Source organism: Miniopterus schreibersii (assembly GCF_964146895.1).
Source record: "Miniopterus schreibersii genome assembly, chromosome: 2".
In the NCBI taxonomy this organism is placed as follows: domain Eukaryota; kingdom Metazoa; phylum Chordata; class Mammalia; order Chiroptera; family Miniopteridae; genus Miniopterus; species Miniopterus schreibersii.
In genome coordinates, this window is record NC_138102.1 from 8163562 (window position 1) to 8186783 (window position 23222).

Here is a 23222-nt window from a genome sequence, read left to right on the forward strand (position 1 = left end):
AGGGAGAGCTAGCTAGCTATCTACTATTTGTGTGAGAAAAAGAAATGATACCCAACTGTGCACATAATTTGAAATTTATTGAATGCCTGTGGGTATTATGTGTGTCAGTGGTGATAATGATTTTTAGGGCAAGGATTTTAACTTTTAGGACACTTGAATTGGGAAAGTGCTTATACTTTCTTGTAATTAACTTCTCCTTAGAAAAAGTAGCTGTTTATAAAGCAGAAATATTTTCATGTGTTGTTTTAGCTGAAGAGCAATTTTTAGTCAGAGTATATTTAGCAAGTGAGCTTTGGTGGTGGGTTTAAAAAGTATTTCCTCTCCGAGCTGATGCAGATACATTTTTTTCTCCATTGGTATGTCTAGAGAACACAGAGCAAATGCATTTTCTTTTAGTTTAATCTAACAAATTGGGGTAAAATATACAATTTGCTTAAGGATAAATGTCAAGAAAAAAGACTGAAGTATACTTCCAAGCAAAATTTATTAGATGTCTATTCAAGAAAAACACAATGACCTTTGCTTGTGAGAATTCAAAGTCAATGACCTGAAAGCCAGGCATGAATATTTTTTCCTTTTAAAATCAGTTACAGAGGGTAGAAACAGTCATTTTTCTTAAATACGACAGGCAACAGATATTGAAGTCTTTTCTCATAAATGGCATGGGAGATAATTACTCATTTATCAGCAAAGCTGCATGCAGTTGACCTAATTTCAAACCCAAGGCCTTTAAAATAGAAAGCTGGCTGTGAACTTGACGGTAATCAAGGTAGGCTACTCAGAGATGTTTCTTTACCTTCTTCCTATTGAGATCCCTCTGTATTCGGTATTTATGTACATTTCGGTTTGGCTGCTAAGGTCTTTTAAGCTCATAAACTTCTGCACAAATGCTATCTTACAGAATCACACTATTGAGGCGTGCTTATGATCAGTGGGATATACAAAGGATCATCTTTAGCTTGGTTTAAGTAAAGGACAAAGACCAAGTTAGGAAATTCCCTTGTTTTCTCAACGACTAAATAGTCTGTACAAAAAAAAGAGCAAACATATGTACAAAATTCTAGAGTCTACGTACATTGTGAAAAGGTCAATCACTGTCCACAGAAGAAATGCCATAAAAAGTTTTATCTATAAGGTGCTCAAGATCCAAATATGAATAGTTCTTATGCAAAGTCATAAGAAATACAAAGCTAGTTCTCAGAGGGTGTGTAACTCAGGCACTGTGAATCACATTAAATCTCTCAGGTCCTGGTATCATTTTGTAAATTTCTACCTCAGGGCAGAAAATAGGACCTGAATGATTTAATGTTACCTCTAAAAAAGTGCCTAATGTATTCCAAGGAAATATTTTACACACACCAGGAAAATCGTGCTCAACATATTCCTGTCCTCAAATGTAGCCAGGATTCTGAGTTCCATAGAAGAAAAATAATTGTCATAGTAAAAATAATTGTATTGATCATAATTCTTGCTAAAACCAGCCTTCATACCTGTGATACTTCTAAAGTTCTCTATTTCTATAAAATAATGTGTGGGATTCTTTTGCATTTCCATAAAATGTACGACACATCACATGGATTGCCTGTTCTCATACAATCGCAAATGCCTATGTGCACACACAGTGAAATCCTACCTATGGATATTGCTTACGGATACTTTCAAGTGTCTATGTTAGAATAACGTTTTGCACCTCTCACTAACACTGCTTTTATTTAAACTTTATCAGATAAATAAAACACTAAGAGCTCATTGTTCAGGATGCTGATTATTACATTTTAATATAAAATAGCAATGCAACTTTACAACACAGTATTTTTTTTTTGTAGTCTAGCTAAACCTCTTATAGTCTCATGATTATTACCGAAAGCTCTTATTCACTTACTGTTTGCACTTCTAAAAAGTACAAAAGAATTGCAGGAGGAGACAGCTATTCGAAAACTCACATCCAATCAACAAAAATCACACTCATCCGAATTAGCCTTTCTACTCTCGCTTTAGGTTTTGTAATCACTGTGCACATTACAACATAGAAGTGCAGGCAAACAATAGCTGAAGTACAGTTGTCATGTCGTGTAAACTAGGACACTAGGCAAACTCGTGAAAGGAAAATATGCTGCCAAGCTAAGAGTGTGAAAACGCACACTGCAGTATTTAGTGATAAACCATCTCCTGCTCGCCTGAGGGGAGGAGCATCTTCCAAAGTGGACCAGGGAGCTTCCTTGAGACACTTTCATTTTTTTTTTTTTTTTTGCCTCCAATATTTAACCCTTTTTAAGTATAATGATTTTCTTTCTGATTCCAACATATAGACTTTTCAAAAAGCAGCAAAATGCACTTTCATGCGGAACACGCCTGTCACCCTCCCCGAGGCTCTGGCGGTTACTCTTTGGGTGGTCTGGTGGCAGGTGGAGAAGGTGATGGTGGGTGACTTCTACTGGAAACCATGAGGCATGTCAGCGGGAGGCCTGCAGGGGTCTTTGGGGCAAGGTTCTGCAGATGTGCTGAAATGCAGCATAAACAGGAGGGAGGGTGGCTCACAGCCTCTTGACATAGTTTCCGGGGAAAGTACCAAAGAATTTGGTTCTTCTGGAGGTTCCTGTGAAGAGAAGCAATAAATGAGAGGGGTAGTTGACAATGAAATATCAGGTCACAGGCCTGGGCTTGGAAACGCTTCCTTTCTGAGGCCTCCCTAAGAGAGCTAGCCCCGCAGGGTCTGGAGAAGGAAACTCACCTTGAGACACTAGGAAGACAGTCAGCAATTATCTGTGCCACCTGCTGCACTCACAACCTCGGGATTGAGTGCTCTGCTCCCACCACCCCAGGCTGGACAGAAAAGCTCAGCCCCTCAATCTGACGGGAGCCGATCGTGCTGGGAGTGGATTTTTGAGTCTACTAGTACTTTGGTATAATGATGCTTCATCACCAGGGCTTTAGGCAAGAGTGGGGAATGGAACAGGAAAAGCGTTCGGGGACTGACATTTTTGAGTATGATCTTCTAAATAAAGATGAGGCTGGCAGTGGACAGCGTGGCCTGGAAAAGTGCAAGAGCCAGGTTAGGATCAGTGATCCAGGTGTGCCACATCTCAACCCAGGTGTCACATGAAGGCATTAGGAGGACACCGTCACTGTCCAGCTTCACTGTCTCACAGGAGATCATGCTGAATGCCGTGTGACTCATTTACAACTAGCACTGCTGGAGTCCTTAATAAAATATAGAAAAATGAAAAACCGCTATTGGTGGTTGGGGCTCTATCATTGGGCACGATTTCTACTGAGTGAAAGCAGGTGCACAAATGGCCGCCGTTGATCACCTTTGGTTTCGAAGAACACACTTCCTTTGAAACTTTGTGTAAAAGCTGGTGCACTAAGTTCACCCTTAGGATTTCCAGCGCAGAATGAGGGAATGGGGTCTCCCCGGTTCCATTTCTCATGTACGCCCTGGAGCTTAACGTCGGGTTTGATGACTGATCCTTTGTCCCTGCGTAGCTAAGCCATTTTCCTTCCATTCTAAGTGGCGAATGAACGGAAACAGAGGCAGGGGCTCGTGGCTGCAGTGTGGCTGTGGGTGTCATTATTTCCTTCCTGGGCCTGTCTGTAGAAAGTGTTCATGCCCTCATCTGTTGTCTCCCCCATCCTCCTAGCCTTTGTTTCTCTTTGCCTCTTTCCTGTGTGCCCTGCTGTGCGATGCTCTTGTCCACAAATGTTCTCTCAGAAAACTTCTGGTCTTCCCTCAAGGTGTGAGAGTGAGACTGTCTTTTCAGTGGCCTTCCTGCACAGTTGAAGGCTAAGGTAAATCGCCGGACTCCTAGGGTAACTGCAGTAGACCTGGTACCTGGGTGAATTGTGCACTTGCCCCTGTTCTGTCAAATCGGCCCTCAACGCCAACAACTAACGCTCTCCACTGAACAGAGCAGTCATCCTTCCTATCCAGGGGACATTTCCCTTGCTGTCCTCAGATCTCAGCCTTCCCTGGTTGGTGCTATTTAAGGGCATTGTCTTCTCCTGGTTGAACCGGAAAGAAAGCCAGCAGAAAATCACCTCTACCTGAAGCGGTCAATACTGACCTATATTAAAAATGCAACTGCCTGGGGATTACATAGTGCCCATGAATGTGTGAAAGATCAAAGGCATTATGAACTCAAAGAAAGCTTGAAAGTCACACCCAGCCATGCCAGGAAGGAAACACAGCACGTTTAAAATGGCCAAATGTGGCCCGGCTGGGCATGGCTCAATGGTTGAGCGTCAACCTGGGATCCGGGCAATCAGGGTTCGATTCCCGGTCAGGGCACATGCCCAGGTTGTGGGCTTGATCAATGACTCTCTCATCATTGATGTTTCTATCTCTCTCTCTCCCTCTCCTTTCCTCTCTCTGAAATCAATAAAGATATATTTAAAAAATAAAATAAAATAAAAAATAAAATGGCCAAATGTGTCTGAAAGGAAATGTGCACGTACCCACGAACCATCCATCATCACACTTTTCCATCACGTCGATCACATCACTTTCTCTGAGCTCCAGCTCGTCTTCATTCCTAGGAGTATAGTTATACAGAGCCTGAAACCTTAAACAGGACAAATGGATGCGTTTAAAAAATATCTTTACACCTGTGTGAAACTATAGAAGATATGCAAGATTAGTTTTACTTTTAAGATTTCTATTCTTATTGTCATATAATTAGGTAACATTAGTCTTTGGTAAGCATGTAAATAGAAATATTTAGACTCCCAGGGGAATTAAATCACTATTAGCATTTCAAAACTCGCAATGAGGAATATTCATGGAAGATGATAACATCCATGCATTGGATTAAAACATTGTACCATTTATAAGCCAGACCACATTTCCATTGGCTAGTTATAGATATCTAGCATTTAGATGTTAAATAGTACAGAGTATAAGAGAAGTTCCAAGTGCATTATTCAGCTATATAAAAAAAAAGGAATTGCAGCTTTAGTGATCTATAAGCAGTTTGCAAGTTGAATTTTCAAATGATTCTGAATCGAGATGTACAAAATGTCTCAGACATATGTCTTCTAAATCACTGTGTGGGAATTGCTATAAAAGAGAGTATTATTCTTTTTGCACCAGGAAGAATTCTTTAAAGCAGCTTAGTTTCCTAGTTTGAATCAGTGTTTTCTCAGACAGAGAATTTGAAAAAATCTGATGTTGTCCACCTATGAAATGAAGCAGATGTCTTCCGCGCTCAATTATGACTGTGCTAATCTCAAAGAACAGGCAGATTATGGGCATAAATTCCTTTTTAAAAGATCCTGGAGAAATTGTATTTGATGTAAAAACTCTCTCTTGAAATAATTTACATAAAAAAGAATTACTTATTGGTAATGCTACCACTTTCCTTTCTCTGTCTGAATTCTTTGAGGGCATATATTTTGGTGACATCGGTCAGTAACGAATTCAGACACTGCATTTTTGATCATAAAATAGCTTGTATTTTAATGCATATTAACATGGACTGGCGTTCTGAGAAGTGAGGACACCCATTCTAGCAGCTGAGGAGGTCAGGAAGTATCGGATACCCAGCCAAGATGCACAAGTCACAGTGCTTCTCAAATATTATCAGTACTGGGAGGGGGATTTCAAAATCTCAATGACTTTGTTTCTGCGTTTTCGTAAGTTACGTAATTCTGCCAATGTAAGAAAAGAAGAACTACATTTCAGGGCATTTTGGATCTTTTAAAGCAAACTTTAAGAAGCTGGTCATAGTGAATACTGCTCAGGAATAAGAATGGTTACATCTCCTTCCTTCATTCAGTCAGAAAACCGTATTTTGGTGGAACGAAGCTATTCTGTCACGTGGGCTCAAACATCATGTCATAAATCAGGGACAGCGGCTTCCCTCTCTGTCCATCCGTGAACTTGTTTGGATCGGGGGACCCGGGTAAAGCCGGCTGTGGTGGGGGGTGCCTGGGAGAGCTGGTGAGACAAGGTACCTAACACCTTCTCCTAGAAAACACTGTCTTCCCTGGCCTGGACCAAAGCCTGAAATTCCGACACCGGAGACTCCTTCCTGTTGGTGCTCTGTCCTCCTAGTACATCTTTCCAGCCACTCGGATGCGTTGATATGGGGCCTCCAAGGTCCTCTGCTGACAGAGGATTCCGATTGTGGGGAAGGACAGAGCAACGTAGCCCGACTCTCAGAACAGTGGCAAAAAAAGGGAGGGAGGTGTCAATACCAGCATTACTTAGCTTGGAGGTTTGCATGGGGCCAGCCCTGGTGGGAGGAGTCAAATTATTTTGCTGTGTGCTTTAGGGATTTGACTTTGAGGCCCCTCAGGTGAAGGGATGCTCTGTTCTGTATATCCGAGGGGCAGGTTGATTTCAACATAGTTCCTCGTCCAACTTCACACTTGAGGGAGATAGTCATTCACTCCCGGGCTGCTAATTCAGTGGATATACATCCTGTCTCTCCCTTTGGGAAACTCTGATTCTCTGATCGAGCTTTTCGGGCTCAGCTATCACACAGGCACATCTCCAGCCTCTTAGGGAGACAGGCCTATTTAAGGCCACAAACCCCAGCTGCCTGAAGAATCTCAAGGTCCCAAGAGCTAAAAAAACCAAAATTGGCATCAACTCCTACTTCGCTTTGGTGTGATGAAAGCCAGAGTGCTTGTCAAAACTCACTTACCATTCTGGTTTAGTTAGAGCACAAAAAGGGGTGGGGGGGCCGGGAATATAAACAAACTTTTTGGAAAGCCCTCTGCCTCACTGGCTTTCAAAATCAGTGTTGCAAGACAGGAAATGCAATCGAATTACAATGAAAAATGCTGTTTTGAAAGATGTGTTGGTGAGATGAATGGTGGTGGTGGGGTCGGGATGCCTCAAAAAGACACTTGTCATTTAAATAGGAAATGTTCGGTCAAACATAAAGCTTTCTCTAACTTGCAATTTCTATAACATATTTCATCACAATTCTGAATTGTAGCGACTAAAGCATTGCCTATATTTTCATTCAAAACCTATTTTTTAAATGAAAGAGATTAAGCGACACCCCATTATCTCACTAATCGGGGTTGTAATCAAATAGAAATTTAATAAAGAGTGTTTTATAAGGTCCAAGGCAGGACTTCGAACATGTGCCTTCTCCCACCTGGGTTCAGTAGTTTCATAAACACTCCAATGGCCACGACTGGAAGTATTAACTCCATGTTACATAAAACAGTGTAACATCACTTCATAAAAATCCTGAAAAGCTGCTACCATAATCTGTTGGTAACGCGATAAACCTAAACAGCCCTGGGATTTATTATTATTTTTTTGTGATGTGATCCTATCGCCGTTTGCATAAGTAAGGAAGCAAACTGAAACTTTAGAATTAGAGGCCGTATTTAAAATTTTTCCAGTTGAAATAAATTTTGAATGATTCTGTTTCTACCCTGTTCTTTTCATCGTCTTTTCCTTAAAAAGGCCTTCTGGTTGTACTCGGGGACAGCCAGTCTTGGGGGAGAAGTGGTTCCTGAAGGCATGCTTTTAGCTCAGTTTCAGGTCCCTGAGGAGTGAGGGGCGAAGGCGTGGCGATGGAGGCCCCGCGCCACGCTCCGGGCGAGCAGAGCCTGGGCTGGAGGCTCGCTGTGCGCCCAGCTGTGCCCGACACTTCTCCGTCCAGGGTCAGCTCCCGACTCACGGAGTAGGCGGGAGCCAACGGGAAGTAGTTCACCTCTGAGCAAAAATGGGCAAAAATGGAGCAGGAGAAGACGCACAGACTATGAGTCTTAAAGACAATGTCTGATGCCGTCGGGTTGATCTGACTGACATATCAGCAAGAAGAGGGAATCTGCAAGTGTGAAAAGACATTGAACTGAATGACAGTGCACTTTAAAGACACCCTTGCAGAATGTACCTTTTGGGATTCTGTCACTAATTTATCACTTTAGTCTGTTTACATTCTCCTGCTCCCTCAGCATGTGCAAGAGCAATGTTAGGACATTTTCTGTGTCTTTAGAGCTGTAGTTACTAGAATCAACACGATGGGTGAACAGAGGGGAGACAGATTCACACATCTTAGGCATCGCTGCAGCTTTGGGAGGCTTCTCTAGTGCATGAATTGGTCTTCTCTGCAGATCACAGGTTTCTTTTTATAATTAGCTTCTCCTTTCTGTCACGGAAGATGGAGACTCCTGCAACCCCTCTTAACCTAGCAGGGCTCAGGTTAGTGACTTTGATCTCTGTCCCTCGCATGGTGGTGCCACCCCCTACTTTGTGGGCCAGGGTTAGTCTTGAATTGAGAAGATAAGAAGAATACTTACGGTTCCCCCCCACCTTGAATGTTTTCATGAGTAAACACAGGACGCTGTGGCTGAAATGAAATGATTTTCAATGTAATCAATGTTTAAACTGGTACTAAGCAACAAAAAGATAATTTGGATAATGGCATGGTACATTTCTTGACATTTAATATTTCCTGTTGTAAAAAACCAAGAGGAAGAGGAAAAAAAGCAAATAAAGGGTTTCTGCAGGATTAATAATTAAAATATTTTGAAGGGCGCCTTCAATGAATTCAAAATATCTAGGGTTCGAATGTTTTGACCATATCTACAGTCCGGTCTGCTCAAGTTTTAAGGAAAAGTCAGGGCTCAGTCCCATTGATTTTTCAAAGGCCAGGAGTATGGTAAGAACATGGATGTCCAGCCACGGGAACGGGAGGTCTGGACACCCGCACACAACTTCATTCTTCAGCGTTTGCTCAAGCAAGCAGAAGATCAACACACTGAGGCCCACAGCAAGGCGTCCGCATTCATTCTGACACACTTTTCCCTCACAGACAACATTTCCACATACGGCACGGATGAAAGCGTCCATAGGCGGACATCCCATGCTACATTTGAATTAACACTCTTTGTTTTCAGTGTGGAGAAAGCTCATGCATTTTTAAAAAGAGAAAACAGAGAGCTTTCCATAGAATGCAACGAACAATATCCAGGTAACATGTAACATTTTACCTTAGAAGAGAAATATTGGCAGAAGTCCCCAGTGCACTGAACTCTCAAAAGAGCTTCCTTTCTTTTTAAACTAAGCATCAAGAGCAGTATCTGTAATAGATACTTATAATATTGGTAATGACAAGCCTTAGCATCCCATAGAGCCACATGAATATTGCAGTGAGTGAACGTTAACACGTTGAGTATGGAAATTTAATGTTGTTTATACTGACTACCTAAGTGTTACATTTTAGGGGGAAAAGACTATAATTTTCACAACACATTTCAAAAGCATTCTCTTCTAAAGGATGCTTCAGGGCGAAAGGAGGTAAATCAGAGTTTGCATGGCAGTTATCAGAGTGACTGTTTAATGCCTACTGAATTAGTGATTAGGTAGATCATGTTCTTAGACATCAGGGCCGGGGCCGATTCCTGGATCCTAGAGTTCTGAGTGGACTGCTGACTGGCTGGGTGATTTCCCCCTGCAAATTGCTCGTAGAAAGCCCGCTGGTCCAAGACTGGATGGGGAACTCTGGGGTTCCTTTCAGTCAGTGAGTCTTAATCTGCTCCCCTCCTAAATTCTTTGTCCACTCTCTTTCCATCTAAGCTGTCTGTCTAGCTTAAGAAGAGTAGGCACTTACATTTCTAAACCTTTAAGCTTTGACTGTATTAATTGGAAGTGTTTGTTAACTGTATTGTCCATTCAACAGTCTGTGCATGGAATACGTAAACTTAAGACTAAAGAGAGAGTAAAATGGTTGGAGACACGTATGATTTAAGAGAGTACAATACTTTACTCCTATAAATCAATACAAAATTACTAACAATGTATTATTAAAACTATAAAATATGCTATTTTACAAATGATGAAGACTAAGCTATTTTAAGGTCATTTAATTTAACATATTATTAAATTTAAATATATGAAATGAGGAAAATATAAGTCATTTATAAGCCTGTATGCTATTACATTTCTTCAATTTCTTGTCCAATCATATATATATATATGTAAACTTTTAATGTGGAAATAAGATGTATTTTTATATATTAATTGTGTTAATATTTTGTAATAATTTTCTAGTCTTTTTCATTTTAGATCACTGCAGAGCAACAATCCCTCATATGTGTACATACACATTTTACTTAACTGTTTTGCTCTTTTTTGTTTTGGAGTTAAGATTGTTCTAGCCTTTTCTCATCATAAATACCAATACTGTGAACATTTTATACAAATAACTGTTTTCTTTTCTTCTTTTGGATCATTTCTGAGAAGATATTTCCAGGAGTAAAATTTCTGGCCAAATGCCATTGAGACTGCTCACGTTAGTCACTCAGACATACTGTATATAAAAAATGTAGCTTTTTAACAAAATCTAAACTACCATGTTTCAAATGACATATCAAGACAGGCACTCTTCTCTCACAAAAAGAGTTACATAGTACCACTTCTGGTGCACAGGGAAGTTATAAATAATAAATATTATTTGTTCTTGCCCGAAGAACAAATATATTTGTAAAATATATTTCATTGTGCTCTAAAAATGGTGTGTCTATTTCCAAATATTTAAATTATTCGAATTCTTTTAAGTTGAGTAACAATTTGACTTTTACTTGTGGCATCTGGGGCTAGGTAAAGAATTTTATTGCTTCCTTGTGCTAAAACGTGAATACAACTTTAAAAATCAGATTGCTCATTAGTATAAAACAATCTACTTTTAAAATCAGTATAGCGCCTTTTTGTTACTGTCCTTACAATTTTGCTAATTTAACTCATCTCATAGGTCATTTAAATGAATCACCCCTTTGATAATGGTAAAAATTGGGCTATGGCCAGAGGTCTGTGGCTCCCTAATTCCACATGCCTTTACCTCTCAAGAACTTGTGTTCCTGGATGTGCTGGTCAGTAATGTCTTGCTTTCACCCAGCTTCCCCACTCTGTCTTTTCTGTCTTTAAAAGGACCTTCCCTTACCTTTTTTTCAACCTTTTCCTTTTTTTCTGAATCACCAGTTTTCTAAACTGTTCACGTTCTCAGGCCGGGATTTAGCACAGCTGTTATTAGCATAGAAGTCGTGTATCTACTATAATGGTGAGTTTTAGAACTTCCGTGACATTATCTTTAACAGGAATCATTTCCGTGCATATGTGTAGACCTGGGAACCAGTGTTGAGGGAAGATGACCATTACAGCATTTGAATTAATTTACTTTAAAAGTATTTGGTCACTAGGGGAATAACTCACAGTGACAGATACATTTATGTCTTTCTGGTGTTGGCATTGACTGTTTAACCTTGGACATGCACCCTAGGTTCCTGATCTCTAAAATCAAGGAGTTGGACGAGATATGATTAAGAGCTTGCTTGTCCCCCTCAGAGAATCCATAAAGGAATCCACATGTCCACAGACCTATTTCCTGGGTTATGTACAAGTGCCATCATCAACCCTACTTATTCAGTTCTCAGACAGCTGCGACAATTGACATTTATTGGATAATTCTCAAGTGTCTCAGTCATGTAAAAACAGTAATAATTCAGCTTCGTTTTGCAGATCAGTAAGCCAAAACCCAAAGATGATTTCTTAATATCACATATAAGCAAAAGAAACAGAATTATAATTTTGACTTTTACTCTTTATTGCATAAAAGATGACTGTGATGGCCTACGTTGGTTAAAATCGGCATCTTTATATTTTCCATTACGCAGTTGTTTCTGTTCTGTGTGGATACACAAGCAAGCAAATTATCTTAGGGGGTCTATCTTTCGCCCTCTGGGGGTTATAACCGGGGCGTAAACCTTGAGGGAGGGATCTGATCTGTAAGGTGCCTGCACTCTGTTGCCACCTAATGGTGAGCAGTGGCACCAACATGCTAAGAGCTCGGGCCTTTAGCTCTCACCAAGTGCCTTCAGCCTGGATTCATTTTGGAAGAATATTTTAAAGACCACAGAGCGACGTGGACTCGATATCCATCTGTTTTTCTGACCATGTTTTTCCCTTCCCACGTTTTAAATTCTTGAGAAAGGATCGCTCTTTGGCCACCAGAATTTTTGGTCTGTGATCATTTCTATTTCAACCCTCTACTCAGGCGTTTCTATTACTCATAACTTAGCAGTTTCGCAATAGATGCAGAACAATACACATTCGTGACACTCAGAAAGGCTCCCGTGAACTGTGACTTTATAACTGTGGTTTCCAAGTCAACAGATTATAGCATGCTTGTATCATTTTGAGTCTTGAGAGTACAATAAAAATTAGAAAACCCAATGGAGCATCGTGCTGTTTTCATGGAAGCCTAAATATTTAACTTTCCCCTTGGAAACGTAACAATTATGTTTTCTCTTTTAGTGGAGCTATTTTTAATGTCAAAAATGGATACAGTTGAGACAGGTTTTAAGCACATGCTAATTTTCAAAAACAGAACCAAATCACAAACCACTGATCATACCAGAAGCTGGTCTGAAATATCCTAAAATCTCTGGTATCAGTAAAACATGTACTTCCCTGGCTTCAGTAAAATATATGCTTCCCTAGCTCAGAAGGTGAGGCAGTCTGTCCGAAATCCATCTGTTTTACCTGTGTTGCTGCAGAGGCATCTCTGGAGGGTTACCTATATCCAGTATTAGGTAATTCCTAAATTGGATTGACTGCTACTTTAAATACTAATCTGGAAAAGTCTCTGAAGGAGTTAGAAGCAGTTCTAGAGTCCTTAAGTCAATTTCCCCCCAGAAAATGTTGGTTGTAGCACTTGCCAACCAGGATTAGGTGAAATTCTTCTTCAACAGTGCTGTTTCTGCATATAGGCCCATTTTTCCTTCTTAAATTATGAAGTTAAATCAAATTTTGCATAAATCTAAAGAACAGAGAATATTTATGTTCCAAACCAACACATATAACATACAAACACATAGTGTAAAAATCTGGCAACAGAAAAAAACTTAAGGTGACCCGAAGCATACCATGTCATCACTGACCCATGGCAAATTCGTGGATGCTCATGTTAATTATGGAAAAAGCTTTTATTTTTTTGGCACTCTGTGGAGCCTAAGAATCTCTTCAAATCAACATTCCTCTTTCTCTATGGCAACACACATCTCTGCCCCAGAAACAAAACGAGGTCTTATGATGCAAAGAGACAAAGAATACAACGACCGCATAAACACAGAGCAGTCTCCATAGTTTTAAAGAGCAGAAAAGGCAACTTTCTTTGCAATGAAGCCCCTAAACACTTACAGACCTACAGCTGTGTAACAGACCCTGAGACCCTGTAGGGTTAAACCGGGTCCCTCAAGATAGAAATGGGGAAAGGACTGGCTTATGCAGAGACGAACACCCCCGGCCCCCCTGGCTGCCTTCCTCAGAGTGGATAGTACCATTTAGAATCTACTCATTGCCAAGTGCTCTCCGCGTTATAGAGCTAAGTGGTTCAAGAGACAAGTAACCTGACCATTACGTTCAATCAAGGCTGTCAAGAGACTGGGAGAACCTAGAACCCAGAGCAGCGCCGGCTTCAGAAGGGTCGTGGGGTGGGTGAAGCGCACATCACCAGAGCAGCGAGATGTTTTGCAACCAGGCTCACGGGTTTAAAAGAATCCAAATAAACTGAATGAGGCAGGAGCAAACCTTACTGGGAGCGTGTGAGTTCAGTACAGGGCAGGGCAGACGTAGGTTTACAGTTGTGAGTACTCGAGGCAGTTCATTGCTGTGTAATTGTTTCTTAATTCTTGTATTGTTTTCCACACGAGCAACTGTAACCCTACGTTCGCCCCAGCCTGTATCTGATCGGCAACTGCTTTGTCCTTTGCACAAAAGACAATGACTGGGAAGCGCAGACTGACAGAGAACATTTGTGCAGCAGCAAGGACCACGTGGGGACACAGGCGGCACCCTTAGTGGTCTAGCAGAGAGTCTGGTCACGTCCTTCTGGATTTGGGGGAGCTCACAGCACACAAAAGGGAAGCACGTTCCGCAAACACTTAGGATAGGATTTTCATGCCGATGCGATGTCGCTGCTGCTCATCAGCTGGACGCGTCATCGCAAGGTTACCTCTACCCTGCTTGACTGACACAGCACAGCAAGGACAGGCAAGGATGGGCCAGGCCAGGCCAGGACGGGCCAGCCCCCTGAGCGTGTGGCCTGTGGCCGGGGTGCCTGGCTCGAGGCGGGCGTCTGTCCCTACCCTGTGGGAGCCGCCGAGCCCTCCGACAGGCGAGCTGCAGGGTCTCCTAGACATCACTGGGCTACGCGGAGGCTTACCCAAGACAAATACCTCGCTTTTTACATCGGCCTGGAAGAGCCACAAGAAGTTCGTTAGTTCATGTGTTCACTCTGCAGCCTCAGGAGGAGCCTGCTGCGACCTTCATGCACACGCAGCATGCCAGGCCCCGGGCGGCGGGCGGCCAAGCAGGGAGGGCCCTGCCCGCCGCAGGCCGCTTTCCCCGCCCCTGCCCTCACACCATAGGCATCAGCCCTGCTGGGACCCAAACTCGCAGCAGAGCAGGGGAAGGTTTACAGGGGAGGCTGGCAGGGAAAAGATGTTGGAGTGCAACGAACATGGCCAGGAACACACAAGAAAACTGTTAACAGGACGCTGAACAATTGGGCTCAAGGCACCCTCAGATCTGACCTGTTTTCTTCATGCTTATTTGAACAGATACAAAGTGAGAGAGAAATTTTGCTTACTATGTATCAAAGTGCACAGAAAGTGCCAATCCTTTGTCGGGGGAAATTTTCTGACAAACATAGAAGAAGAAAATATGATTTTTCTGGGGAAAATGAAATAGAATTAAATATCAAATACTGTCCTAACTCTGAACACCTTATCACTATTTTGGTATTCTTTCAAAGTAAGATTTTTAATGTGACAGCGAGTAAGCAAACTGTTCTTGTGTGTATGTGTTATCTTCTTTCCAATAGTGGACAAGATCTAGCAATATATGGTGTGGTATTTGACTTGGTTTATGAGAGCTTTAGCAGACTAAAGGACTTTTAAATAAAAGCATGTGGCTTTCTCAACTCTCATTCAGGAAAATTTTCATAATAAGTAGTGATGACTGACCTAAAATCTGCAGTCTCTGAGGATGAAAGGCGTTAGGCATTTTTCTTTATGGTTGTGGCAGGGAGAGCTTGCTGTTGTCCACTACCCATTCTCTACCTTGTCCGTCCTAGTAATGGAATCCTGGGTGTTCGGTAGGCACATGGCCATCCTGAAGAAAGCCTATGTTCCAATCTTTCTTGTTTTTAGATGTGCTCATGTGATAAATTCTGACAGATGGGATATTGTGCAGTTTCTGGGAAGTGGCCTTCAAGAGGTATAAACTCCCTTCCTCTCTTCTCCCTCCTGCTTGCTGGAATGAGGGAGGGACTGCTGGAGCTGGTGCAGCCACTTTGTGGCGTGCAGTGGGAGCTTCTCTTTGAGGATGGTGATTGTGCCAAAAGAAAACGGGATCTCCTGGGTTCTCTAATGACTGTGGAGCCGCATACCAGCCCTGGATGCTTACATTTATGCATAGAGAAACATACTTCCACCTTTTTTTAAGCTATAATTATTTTGAGTTTTCTGGCACTGCAGCTACCCCAATCTTGATTAATACAGAGGAGCTTGTCTATAACATCAGGGCTCATAGAGAAAAATACCATTTAGCTGTTGGAATGATGCGGATAAACAGCTGGTGAGATCATGTGCACATATTTGCAAGAGTTAGGGCTTAATTTTATGTTGGAAACTGTGCTCAAGGGGAACACCTTCTGATGGGATAGTTTTAGGGTGAGGTGACTTTATTATGGGACCACGGTAACTGCATTTCTTAGAAGAAGCCAAGAAAGAGCCTTCCCAGCTCCTCATTAAGAACTTCCATTGCAGTTTGAGTCCTCACGCTGTCAGTCTCTTTTACAAAATATTCTCTTAGGTGGAACTGAAAGCTCAGCTTACAGAAAAGCTGAGGAGTATAATTTTATCATGAAAACCATTATTTAAAGAAAAGATGCTTGAAAGACTCGAGAAAATATTGGATTCTGATTCAATTCTCAAACTCATTATTTATATGTACATTTCAATCTTCTGTTCCTTAAAAAATGGTAAATTTAACTATGAAAAATTTTCTAAGACATGTGACAAACTTACATTGTCTCAGAAAATTCTTTAAAAGAATAAAATTGCATTAAATTAAGATGGGTTCATTTAAAAAATGGTTGCGAGGGGTTGATAAAGTTGTAAGGATCTCATGCATACTCTCCTGTGTCTATTAAACCATTATTACAATTTTATTTTCTCCTGGCTTTTAGTGCCGGGGTCCTTTCCTGTGTAGCGAGCTCAGCTTCTAATGTCCTTGATGTGGAAGGGCCAGGAAGCCTGCGTAACGGACTCAGGTCAGCACAGTCTGTTCTGTGTCGGATGCAGGGTGGAGCAATCATAATGGTGTAAAATTCGTAGTCGATTCCGTTTGTATTTATATTTACAAGCAAAGATAACTCCGGTCAGCTTATATTCTCTCTGTGGATAGTAAAGTAATTTACAAAGTTTCGAAAAACTCAATGGGGGATTAAAAATGAACATTTGCTCTCAAATATGTGATAGAGAAAAAAAGGCACAACTTCATTTTCCTGGAGGTAGCTATTAAGCTATTCTTTTAAAACATCTTTATTGTGATGTTTTACTGCATTCTCTCCTCACATCCCGCCAGTGACTGAAACCTGGAGAAGGCAGGAGATGAGCTGGGTTCTTGCAAGAAAATGAACCTGGCTCTGTCCAACATGGTGCAATGCCGAGCCCTCCGTCTCTAAGTTAGAGAACTCCGATTCTAAACTTACTTTCCCCTTTGTTGACTGAGCTTAAAGGCTGGGGAACACGTAATGAAAGGCAAGGAATAAATACTTTGCCTTAAAAAGAAAACCACAGAAGGAGGGGGGAAGGCAAATTCTTAGTCTTAGGCATTATTCAAGTAGTAGTATTATCTTAAAAATGTCCCAATTATTTCCTGCTGGCTAAGATAAAACCTCAAAGAAGGATTCCACTTTTTCATACATTTTTCTTTTCATGCAAGAGGGACTCACATAGTCGGACTATTCTGGAGGGTGGGTTTATGACTGGGGTTTGGAAGGTTCGCCTCAGTGGTACTTCCCAGGGGCCGGTTCTTCCTAGGACAGCCTTTGCTCTGTCACTTCTCTGCAGAGGCTCTCGTGTCAGGTTCTCAAGGTTGAGTGTGAAGGCCAGTTATTGCCCGAAGTCTATCACTTTTCGCCTAATCATTCCGATCATAAAAGCAAAACTTTTCCATGATGGAATAATTCCATTCGTTCTTAATGACTGTCATTCAGCCTCTTTCCAAGGCTAGTCATTCATTTTGTTAAAATCTTTTAAAATACTATCCTTAGGGGGAGTTAAATAGCAGTAGAGCTGCAGCCTGCAGGTCTCAGGCAGATGCTTTGTTAACTCCTACGAAAGAAGCTGCTTCCTGCATCCTTAAACATGGACTTCAGTTTTGTGGGGGGAAAAGGCTTAAGACGGTCACTGACTAGGAGCATCCTGCCCCAGGCTCTCCTGACCCGGCCCATGGGTCCTGCCCCGGGCTCTCCTGACCTGGCCCGTGGGTCCTGCCCCGGGCTCTCCTGACCTGGCCCGTGGGTCCTGCCCCGGGCTCTCCTGACCTGGCCCGTGGGTCCTGCCCCGGGCTCTCCTGACCTGGCCCGTGGGTCCTGCCCTGGGCTCTCCTGACCTGGCCCATGGGTGGGAAGAACCAGAGGCAATGAGCCCACTGAGAAGTGACAGAGGATGACAGGTGCCTTTGAACGGGATGGTTCTCCTGGTGACCTCAACTTAAAAAAAATAAATCTAGTGATTCCTTTTTATTCTTCTATAAATGTTAGTTTGTTTTTCCCCTCCCTGTGGGTATAGCCATTATGCAAATATATCTTTGAACTTTCTGGATAGAGGCCATGCTGCTGAGGTTAAAAGTTAGCAATCAGTCTTGACATGGCTTTTTAGATCTTGTGAGATGGCACAAACCTAAATACATACACGTAATTAATCAAGTCCATTTAAAGACATGCAAGAAACCACACGCAAGATGCAGTTACCTTTAACGGTGGTGAAGTTATGTCCTGTTGATAAGAGTGTTTAGGGAGGAGAGGAGGAGAGGAGGGCTGGGCAGGCTGAGGGAGCGTGGAGACCAGCTCAGAGGCAGAGGCCAGGGGAGGGGGAGCGGGAGGGGGGGGAAGCAGGCAGCTGGGGAAAGGTGTGGACGGTCCATCTCCCGAGGAAAGTGAAGGTGGCTTAAATATTGAGGAAAGACAAGATGAGGTTATGCTTGTGTCCAGAATGAGGTTACACGGCCGGTCTTTAGATCATATCCCCCATGTTTAAATAAATTTAAATAAAGCGACATTTATGACGAATTCTTGCTGTAAAAGCACTGACTTTTTCTTTTGAATTTCACTCAACATTTCCAATCGGTGTGATCAGTGGAATCTTTCTGATGTGGGAGGTAAGAACCCTCGTGGTCTACAGGCAAGTAGAAGTTCCTAGGAACCCATACCCATCCATAATCATGTCTTAAAGTTAAATTAAAGAGAAATTAGTTATTTAAGGACTCAACTTAGAATCATGCTTGTCTGACTGCATTGATCTCCATCATGAAGCAGTGTGTTTAGTTTATAGAAATGCAGGTGTGGCCGGGTTCTCTGGTCAGTGACACTTCCTCTCCTGGTTATGGAGCAGCCAAGCCTCAGGGTGTTGTGAGTGTCCAGGGGCCTCGTGGGCACTGACCATTATTTGAGCCCAAGAAGACCCTGTGTAGGCCAAGTGCCTCCGCATTGGTTACCGGTAAGATCTTAATAGCAAACTATGGGGTTTAAACATGATTTTCATTTTCAGAAATCTTTCAAGAGAGGATCCATGGAGGGAAGTGATTTGCATGGTGGCATAATATGAATTATTCATTCTTTTTGTCTCATAATTTCAATATTTGCCAGTAATTGTATTTGCTATTTAATTCACAGGTTACATATTCAAGTTTTTGTTTTCTTAAGAGGGAATTTTACAAGCTAAAGATTTAGGGTGTTATCTCACTTTATTGATTAAAATTATTGCCCAAGTTTCTTTGTTTTTTAAATGAAAATTCAGGACCCAATTCTTTAGTAGTCACCAACTGGAAGAAAATGACCTCTTCAGAAAGAGTTGAGAGGGAACAGAACACTTATCTTCCCTCTCTCCCCCCCTGCCTCCCTTTCCTTCCGCTGCCATTATATCAGAGGTATGGTGTATAGTTTTCTCGCCCTGGAATTGGACTGATCTTTTTTGTATCAACTGCCTCATCTTGAAAGTGGAGATGATAATGTCACCCACCTTTTCAAAGGTAAAGACGTGGGGTTCTTCAAATAGTGTCTGACACCCAGTAAGAGCTCAGCAATTCGCTCTCATTACCAATTTTGAAAAATTAGCCTTATAAATTGCAAAGACTTTCCATATGAATTTGTAGCTGTAAATAAATACTGGAATTATATTCTACACTTCCAGCATCTTATTAAAACGTGGTGTGCTTCTATACACCCCTCCACCCCTGACTCACACCGTGCTTGTTTCTTGTAAGAAAACTCCTAGAGCATTGCTGAGTGACGGGATTCCCTGCACTAGCTACTCGTAGTGGGGCGGGTTAGTTCTGCAGGCATCAGGCAACGTTAAGGTACCTCCTTGCTGGTCTGGGCGGCACTGCTGTCTTCCTTGGGGGCTCTAGGGCCTGTGAGGGTGGCCACTGCGTGCTGTAGACAGGCAGGTTTCCTCTGCTCTTCCTCCTCGTGGATGTACAGGCTTGGTGTCACCTCTGGGCCACTGTGGCTGCACCACGAGGCGTCTGGGTCTTGAGGGCCTAGCCCCCCTCGGGCGCCTGACATCACCCCTTCCCAGGTGTCCTCCTCTTCCTCTCCAATGACAGGGAGGGTCTGGGGCAAGGGAACCACATTTGTGTGTGTGGAGGCCACAAACTTGTCCCCGAGGACTTCGGGCGCTCTCTCGGGGCCTGTGAAGGCTTTTCTCATCTGTGTCCAGTCTGCACCCTTGTTCTGCGTTATCTTTCTGGGGTCCTGCACCAGCGTTGCCTTGTGAGGCTGGACTGTAGCTGAGGTCACACCTGAGCCAGGTAAAGGTGGCCGAGAGGAAGGTGATTTGGCAGGCGCAGATGCTGGAGGCGACGGGAGGGGAACGGAGGGCCCCTCTTTAATCTCAAGGGTGATCTCCTCAAGGAGATCGGCTTGGTCATCTGATAAGGCTAAAGCACCAAGCTTCTCTAATTCATCCAAGATGCTGTCCAGAAGAGGAGGTGGTGATGGGGCCAGAGGGTTTGCTGGGGGACATTGAGCTGTCAGGGACAGCCACCCCTGGACGGGTGAAGCTGGGTGCGTGAGAGGAGGGACTGGTTCCCTGGAAGCCGACTTAGAAATGAGCAGGGATTATGAAGTAAAAGAAAGAAAGAAACCAAGAAAAAAAAAATAGTAATGCATCAAAACACAGAGACAGAAATGCAGGAAAGGTAGTGAGTACAAAAAAATATTTTATGCCGTGGTGTAGATTTGAAGATACTTTGCTGAATTTAACTATACGTAAAACCATTAGCATGTCGATTAGAAAGTTATCTGGAAAACGAAGCTCTCCTAGTCTTCGGAAGGGGTCTCGTGTCAAATGATAAAAAATAAAGCTGTCAGAGAGATTATAAAGACAGGCGGCAAAACCGTGAGAGATCTAACCGATTACCTCTTTCAAACTAGGTTCCCAGATACTGACTTAGTAGAAATGACTTTGAGATAATATTAATGTAGAATGAAAACCAATCATTAAAACTTTTCCAATCCCTGAATTTTTTGAGTGTTCTTTTTTCCAGGAGCATTGCCAAATCTGAGGGACTTTCGTAATTTTCTCACTTATGTTCACCAGGTGACTATAACATATGGCATCAAGTATTTTCACATGGTTGTACGTTAACACATTTCTAAATGAGTAAGTCCTGAAAAATATGTCTCGAGAACAGAAACCCATGATCAGAAGGAAACTGAACTTACACTAACTAACTACTACTTCAAAGTTTTTAAAAAATCCAAAGTAAATGATTACATTGAAAGGGAGCATATGTTAGTGGGAGTAATCTCCTAGGACTCCCATCTCGCTCAAAAGTCTGACATTTTATGTAAATTTGGGGAGGTATAATTTATGAAGCTTGATTTTTTTTGAGTAAAAGTATACTTCTGTGTATCTTAGTATGATTGCTATATTCTGGATATATTGGACAAAACAGAATTTTTATGTAAATTCATTCAAAGGTCTAGAGGGGCTGCTCAGTAACATTCTCCTACATGTATCTGTTGTTACTGGACTGGAGAGAATGGTACGGGCCACACATATGAAGGCCTTGAGGGAGGCCGGTGGGTGACATTTTACTTTAGCTCTTTCCAGGTAGATGATTTTGGTTTGGAAAGAAAAAATGTTCAGGGAAGTTGTGGAGATGCACTTTCTCGGTGGTGGTTAGGATGAGTTGGTGGTTCTGCACGCAGCACCCTGGGTCCGGGGGCCTTAATGTGTATCAGTGCACAGTGCACAATGCACCTCCCACCTAACTTTTGACTTCTGTGTCCTATAATAGGAATGGGGTGTTAATAGAGTTTATTTAGCTGGTGGGGTTTTTTTTAAAGCAAATATGTCATGTCACCATGTGGTGGGATAAATGAGATAGTGTCATAAAACTCATGTGATCATTTTACGCAAGATTAGGACTAAAGGCTGCTTAACACCTGATACAAAGTGATACTGTACACGTGGTTCTATCACTGGATAGACAGACACTCCTAGCAAGTCCTGTGTATGTTTAATTTTTAATGAGACAGAAATGACCTAAGCCTTCTTTGATAGCCCAGAGAAGTTCCCTATTGGCCAGAATCCTATTTTATGTTCTGCATTAATGCAACACAATGATAGATTTGGAAAGCCTGTGAAATACATAATAATTCAAGATTATTACTTGTTACTTTCTCTCATGGACAGGAATATGATGTGGATGAGAAAGAAAGATCTTTAAATTCCGTCATTGTCATTACTACCCCCATCACTGTTACTACTACAGTGTCATTACCACCATAGTCACAATATATGTTGACAGGTTCAAAGTGCTTAGCTTTATAATGGACTTGTTTCTACTGAAAGTCAAATTAAGTATCCTGGGGTACCCGTATCACAGACATATACCTATGATACAAAAATCATATAATTGTCTTCCAAAAGCACTACAATTGGATTCTCCTGTACTAAAATCAGGAATATCAGAAATATTATCAACTTACATATGAGTCACCCCTAAAATACGCTATGTCGAGAAGTGTGATTTGAGTGTGTCAAATAGTGATTCATAAATCACTTAATGAATCCTTGTCTTTACTTGCAAATATCAGTTAGAAAACAGGATCTGTAGCATACATTGGATGTCATCGTTTAGAAGTACATTGTGGTTCTTTTTCTGAAAATGATGGAGTTCAACACTACCGAGAAGTTTCCTTCATTAAGCCAATGACATCACAGCATCGATTACCAGATGGAGTAAAACCATTAAGTGTTTTTTTCTCCCCACCTTATGGATGTCAGCTTTTCAACATATTTTTCCCCCAGCAGTGAGAATAAAACAGTACTTTGTTATGCATGCAATTTGCACATTAATCTATGTATAAAATACAAAATCTGGTGTTCTAAGAAAAAACTTAAGAAATAGAAAATACATTTAAATCATACAACAAAGGTTAGAAGATTGTGATAAAAAAAGTACGTTGCCACAATATTAATTAGGACGTTATGGGAGAATTCCTTAAATGCTAAAATAAACCTTCACAGAGATACAAGCTATTCTTTCTTACAAAATTTTATTTGAAGGCGTAGCTGCTTTGAGACTGATCTGGTAGTTTGTTTAAAGAAGACCGAATAGTGGATAAGCCAACTACTGTGTGGACGAAGGTTCTTATCTTTCCAACCTCTAAGTGATAAGCTCTGGCAGCAAAGCAAATACACTAAAAGAAGATTCTGGAAAAACCTTATAACCAATCAAACAGAATTGACTGATTCTGTGCCAAATGGTTCCGTTACCCAGTGAGAAAGGGCTGAGAGTAATTAGCCCACAACTGACACCCAGTCTTCAAAGAGAAGTAGAATGAATATAATGCCTGGCCTTTGCCCTTTTACAGAAAATGCTTCTCTTACAATAGATCTTGGATTATTTACTTCCATGAAACCCTTCTAAGACTCATTTTCAAGTGGATGCTGCCTTG

At 41.8% G+C, this 23222-nt stretch overlaps 1 protein-coding gene across 10 annotated transcripts in view; it reads right to left on the reverse strand.

Annotated features, from left to right (window-relative positions):
• Positions 1 to 465: 465 nt before the first annotated feature.
• Positions 466 to 23222, reverse strand: part of SORBS2 (sorbin and SH3 domain containing 2) — a 143537-nt gene continuing 120780 nt past the window's right edge. For 9 of the 10 annotated variants that reach the window (XM_081127211.1, XM_081127216.1, XM_081127212.1 and 6 more), the window contains 3 exons: positions 8266 to 8315; positions 4456 to 4562; positions 466 to 2596 (listed from right to left, as the gene is read on the reverse strand). In XM_081127211.1, coding sequence (XP_080983337.1) covers positions 2535 to 2596; positions 4456 to 4562; positions 8266 to 8315 — 219 coding nt within the window. In that variant the 3' untranslated portion in view covers positions 466 to 2534. The remainder of the gene's footprint in view (positions 2597 to 4455; positions 4563 to 8265; positions 8316 to 23222) is intronic. The other variant, XM_081127209.1, reaches the window with a different exon arrangement.